General features: G+C 45.8%; 1 protein-coding gene and 1 long non-coding RNA gene across 2 annotated transcripts in view; one reads left to right on the top strand and one right to left on the bottom strand.

Moving 5' to 3' along the window:
* Positions 1-2,272: 2,272 nt before the first annotated feature.
* The window catches only part of SLC1A7 (solute carrier family 1 member 7), a 58,454-nt gene continuing 54,726 nt past the window's right edge, over positions 2,273-6,000 (top strand). The window contains exon 1 of the mRNA XM_007534184.3: positions 2,273-2,407. Coding sequence (XP_007534246.2) covers positions 2,273-2,407 — 135 coding nt within the window. The remainder of the gene's footprint in view (positions 2,408-6,000) is intronic.
* LOC132542913 (uncharacterized) overlaps positions 5,811-6,000 on the bottom strand; it is a 53,835-nt gene continuing 53,645 nt past the window's right edge. Inside the window, exon 2 of the long non-coding RNA XR_009553881.1 lies at positions 5,811-6,000. This is a non-coding gene — a long non-coding RNA (uncharacterized LOC132542913).

The raw sequence follows: 6,000 nt of genomic DNA, 5'->3' as shown, positions 1-6,000 counted from the left end.
AGGTACTGACTGAAACACAAATCTGATTATCAGTGCGAATGCTTTCTCTTCTAGACAATAACTGGAAGATGAGACTTTTGCTGGAGTTTTAAGTGTATCAGGAAATTCTTAGTTAAGAGAATTGATGTTAGAGAGAAAAACTTTCAGCTTGTGTCACTCCACCACTGCACCCAAAACTTGTCAGAAGAGGAGAAACCTCTGAGGTCTGTTTGGACTTGGGGGGTGGTGGGAGTGGGGGTAGACTGAGCGTCTCTGTGCCCCCACTCCACCCCCCTCCCACCACAGACCACGCTGCTCCCTGCTTCCACCTGCCTACCCCTAATGAGATTACAGACTCCTGGTAATACAGACAAGAGTTAATTCCCTCCGGTTTTACAGGGCATGCCAGGACACACGAAATAACAAAACAAAGTGGCACACACAACTAACAACAAATCTTCAAATAATACCAGTGTAGTGAGGAATGGCTGTAACATACTGACCTGTCTTTTCCCTCATCGCCAAGTGACAGTCCATCACTGAAGCCTAATGAAGTAGATGCTATAATTATTATAATTATAATTACTTTTTTCTTTAAGATTTATTTATTTGCTTATTTGTTTGTTTGTTTGTGGCAAAGAAAAAGAAGGCAAGAGAAACAGGACATCATTCCAGCACATGCATAGTTAGGGATCACACTTAGGACACCATGACTGTAGGTTCAGAACTTTATCCATTGCATCAAACCCTGAGATGCACCTCTCTCTCTCTCCTCTTCTCTCTCTTTTTCACACCCAAAAATGTGGCTATGGGAAGTCATAGATTTGTCACTTAGACATAGAGCTCCAGAGACAACCCTGGTGGCAATAACAGTAATGGTTCCTGAGAACCAGTGGGATTCCCAGCTCCAGGCATCAAGCAACTCCAAAGGATAGAAACTGGTGAGAGGGAGAACCCTTTCTGAACTCAGTATCCTGAACTTGAATTTTACATCCCACAATAGTGCCCTGGGCCTCTGACCTACTCATATGGCAGGAACTAAACCAAGCAGAGCCTAAGCTGTCTCTTGACAGCTGTGTGCTCTTGGTCCCTAGGATCCTGGTCTCTCTTTAAGTAAAATGACAGCTGGGGTCCTGGGGCTGTTAGGAAGAATCCTTATAAATGAGAGATTCTCAATGATAGGCAAAGCAACTCAAGTCTGACACCCAGCGCATCTCAACCACTAAAGCTCTCTGTGCCAGTCCTTGTCTATAGAATGATAATACTTATTTCCTGGGATCGGTGTTAGCTCAAATGTACTAATCATGTAAGTAAAGTGCTTCTATAACAACACTTTGTGTACAACAAATGCTTCCTCAGGCCATTGGTTGCTAGTGCCTCATTAACATTTTTCTGAAGTGAAGTGATAGTTAAAAAAAAATAAGTAGGAGCCAGGCGGTAGTGCAGCGGGTTAAGCGCAGGTGGCACAATGAGCAAGGACCGGCGTGAGGATTCCAGTTCGAGCCCCTGGCTCCCCACCTGCAGGGGAGTCGCTTCACAGGTGGTGAAGCAGGTCTGCAGTTGTCTATCTCTCCCCATCTCTATCCTCCCCTCCTCTCACCATTACTCTCTGTCCTATACAACAACAACAACATCAATAATAACTACAACAATAAAACAACAAGGGCAACAAAAGGAAATAAATAAAGAAAAAAAATAATAAACAAGGGGGCCAGGCTGTGGTGCACCTGGTTAAGTGCATACACTACAGTGCATAAGGACCTGGGTTCAAGTCTCTGGTCCCCACCTTGAGGGGAAAAGCTTCATAAGTGGTGAAGTAGGGCTACAGATGCCTCTCTGTTTTTCTCCCTTTCTATCTCCCCCTCCCCTCTCAATTTCTACCTGTCTCTGTCCTATAAATAAATAAAGATAATTTTTTAAAGTTTCTTCTTTAAAAAAAAAAAAGCAAGTGAACCAAGTGAATGCCCCTCTTGTTCCTTCTACCAGTCCCTGACCCCCTTCCTATTGAGAAGAGCACTTGACTTTCAGGTCCGAACCCTCAGACCATGTGGCCTGCTCTAATTTCCCAGGCCCTAATCTGCTCCCAGCTCCTAATGATGCAGCAAGTAATAGGATTGTGGCTTCCCTTTGGGGTGGCTGCGCAGGACGTGGCTGGGATACTAGAGACTGGTGCTTAGCGACCCTGACCACCTGCCTGCTGAGGAGCCAGAGCCCCCAGCTGGAAACCAAGCCCCAGTCTGGCCTCCAGTGCATGGAATGGTGCTGCGCCCCATGCCAGCAGGCTGGACTCACCATGGTCCTGGGTGCTGTCCTGGCACGAGGGAAGGACGTGTGCAAGAGGAACGGATTGCTCATCCTATCAGTACTGTCGGTCATCGTGGGATGTCTCCTTGGCTTCTTCCTGAGGACCCGGCGCCTCTCACCACAGGTCAGCCTCCTGGGGCATCTCATCACAGGGTCCCCATCTAGGAGAGGGATCTGGAGGGGAAAGTCATATTTCCTCTCCCTGGCTCCCTGGTGGCACAGAGGAGGGTGGGTTGGGCCCCAGTTTTCTTCTCTTTAACATGGGAGTGACAAGCACATTGCAAGTCCAGAGTGAGATTCAATAAAGTGACTGGGCAGGCGGCTACAAAGCAGCCCTGCACCAGCAGGTGAGTGAGTGGTAAGGATATATCACCAAGTTCTTACAACTTACTCAATCAAATGCATATCTTACAAAACACAAGGCCCTGGGTTCAAATCCCAGCCCCACATGGGAGCATTATAGACAGACTCAAGGGAGCTCCTTGGCTGGTCGAGCAGGACTGTGGTGTCTTTCTCTGAAAAAAGAAAAAAATAGCACAGAACATAAGGACTGTGCAGGACTGGAAGGCAGAATGGGGTCCTGGAGAGCAGCAAGCAGGCTCTAAGAACTTCCCTAGAGAAGAGCTCATCTCAGCAGAGACCCAGGAAGATGCTCTGGGTGGAGGAAAAAGCAGGGGCAAGGCACAGAGGCCTGGAAGATTTCATTATGTGGAACAAACTGCTTGAGACAGCTGTGACGTGGACTGGGAGGCAGGAGTTGGAGCTTCAGGGCTATCGGGCCTCTAGCCCCCACCACTGAGCATGGACACAGGGAGCCACAAGAAACTTTAAGCCGGGCAGTGATCAGGTTAGATCCGTGCCAGGAAACAGCCTCTGAGTGCAAAGTGAGAGAGTGGTGGAGCAGGGGAGGGGATGAGTGAGAAGGCAGCTGCAGAGGTGAGATAGGATAGAAAGGGTTAGGTGTGAAGCTCATTCCAAAAGATGAATCTTTTTTTTTTTTTTTTTTTGCCTCCAGGGTTATTGCTGGGGTTCAGTGCCTGCACCATGATTCCACTGCTCCTAGAGGCCAATTTTTCCCCTTTTTGTTGCCCTTGTTGTAGCCTTGTTGTGGTCATTATTGTTGTTGATGTCGTTCATTGTTGGATAGGACAGAGAGAAATGGAGAGAGGAGGGGAAGACAGAGAGGGGGAGAGAAAGATAGACACCTGCAGACCTGCTTCACTGCCTTCGAAGGACTCCCCTGCAGGAGGTGGTGGCTGATTGGATGTAGAGGGGTGGAAGAGAAGAGAGGGAGACAAATAGGTTCCCAGGGTTGGGGTTTGCATGTAGCAGCAAGGGTGAAAGCACCTGAATTGGGGGAGGGTCCCATCTCCTACAGGAGGGAGAGGGATCCACAGATAGTGTGAGAGACAAAGAGACATCTGCAGTATCTGCTTCCCCCATGCTGGTAGAGAGTGGGGTCTCGAACCCAGGTCCTTTTACTTGGTACCATGTGCGTTTAACCAGGTGAGCCACAACCCAGCTCCTAGGGGTTTCTTATTGACCCACTAGCAGGATTCTTGCTGGAGGTAAGCCAGGGTGGTCAGGCATGAAGGCATGGTGTACGTGTGAGTGGTGGGGGGGTTCTCACTAAACTGGCTTAGCAGGAGTTTTGTTATAACTAGACAAGAAAACCTAAACAGAGAGCAAAACCTAAGAACGAGGCTGAGTGACCAGCTTAAAGTCTCGTCAAGGGGAGAGTCTTTGTCAATGGGCTTTGGAATCTTTCTTTCCTTCTCCCTTTCTTTTTAATTTCTTTAAAAAAATTTTTTAATTATCTTTATTTATTTATTGGGTAGAGAGTCAAAAATTGAGAGGGAAGAGGAAGATAGAGAGGAAGAGAGACAGAGAGACACCTGCAGAACTGCTTCAACACTCGCAAAACTTTCCCCATGCAGGTGGGGATTGGGGGCTCGAACCTGGGTCCTTGTGCACTGTAACATGTGTGCTCAGCCACCACCCATCCCCCAAGATTTCTTGTTCCATAAAATTCCTCCTCCTTCTGCTCACTGATGGTAGTAATGCAATCTCTTCTCGTGGGGTTCTAGGCATCAGATTTTGTTTCCCACTGAAAGGAAAGTACCCCTCCTGAGAAACTGAGTTCTAGAAACAGCACTAAGTTGATAACGGGCAGTGGGAGAGGTGATGCCTGGACTCTGGAGGCAGAGAAAAGTTTCAATTTTGACTCTACTAATGAATGACTGACAGTGTGGCCCTGGGCAAAACCATCATCTTTTCTGGCCCTCGGCTGCCTTATCCAGAAATTGGAGTGGTTGACTCTCTGTACCTACTGAAATGGTCATGAGGCATAAGTAAAGTTCACCAGGGCCTGGCATATAACTGATTAGTGACTGTTATTCTGTTCCTTTACCTACATGTTCAAGTTCTACCTGTATCAAGAGCCAACTTGTACTCCATAGCTTGTAAAAAAAAATAAATGCCCCAGACATGCTTGTCTCTGTAATGTTACTCTTCTTGGGCCTGGATGGTGGAGCACATGTTACAATGCTCAGGGACCCAGGTTCAAGTCCCCAGTCCTTATCTGTAGGGGGAAGCTTTGTGAGTGGTGAAGCAGTGCTGCAAGTGTCTTTCTCCCTCTTAGTCTTTCCCCTTCCTCTGGATTTCTGGTTGTCTCTATCCAATAAATAAGTAAAGATAATAAGCTTTTTCTGGGGTAATTTTTTAAAAAAAATTTCATTTATAAAAAGGAAACACAAAAACCATAGGACAAGAGGGGTATAATAAGCTTTTTTAATGTTATTCTCCTCCTCGACACACATCCCTCTCTGGAATCCAGCAGCTGGCTGTCTTGTTTTACAGCCATTCATTTAAGTGTAGATTCTTTCCATCAGACTTCAACTTGCTGAATATCACATGTGCTTTCTTGAAGCAAAATGTGAGCCTAGCTCAGTGCGAGCCACAGAGAGAACCTTTTACTATTTACTGAATTAAACTGGCAATAATACAAGCAATCTATTTTCTTTCATTTTACCCAGCAACAGAAAAATATATCTCCTGCAGAAAGATTATTTTGTGAAAACAAATTGGAATGCCTATTATTAAAAGCCAAACTCATCTGGGACCTCTTTTGCCAAAGCTGCCTGCCCCATCTGTTTGGAAATGCAGATGTGTTCCGGTCTGGATTAACCTGCCAGATAAATTGAAGAAAGGATGTGGAGTCTTAGAACAACTATTTGGCAAGAATTAACTTTCTCAGCATCTTACTTTGAAATCCAGGAGTTGTTTGTTTGATCTTTGCCTGTGACTCAGAAACCAAACTCTTTGTATTTTGTAAACTCTGAAAACCATAAATAATTTGCAAAAAGAGCATCTCCCTGAAAAATATAGATTATTTTGAGAGTTCCAGTTAAACCACAGAAAATTTACAATTTTCCTTCCCTTCTTGACATTCCACTACAATTGCATTGATGGTGGTTTTTTTTTTAAATTTTTTATTTAAGAAAGGATTAATTAACAAAACCATAAGGTAGGAGGGGTACAACTCCACACAATTCCCACCACCCAATCTCCATAACCCACCCCCTCCCCTGATAGCTTTCCCATTCTCTATCCCTCTGGGAGCATGGACCCAGGGTCATTGAGGGTTGCAGAAGGTAGAAGGTCTGGCTTCTGTAATTGCTTCCCTGCTGAACATGGGCGTTGACTGGTCGGTCCATA

The sequence above is a fragment of the Erinaceus europaeus genome, chromosome 13 (genome assembly GCF_950295315.1).
Source record: "Erinaceus europaeus chromosome 13, mEriEur2.1, whole genome shotgun sequence".
NCBI classification, from domain to species: Eukaryota; Metazoa; Chordata; class Mammalia; order Eulipotyphla; family Erinaceidae; genus Erinaceus; species Erinaceus europaeus.
This window is presented reverse-complemented; position numbering and strand designations above follow the sequence as displayed.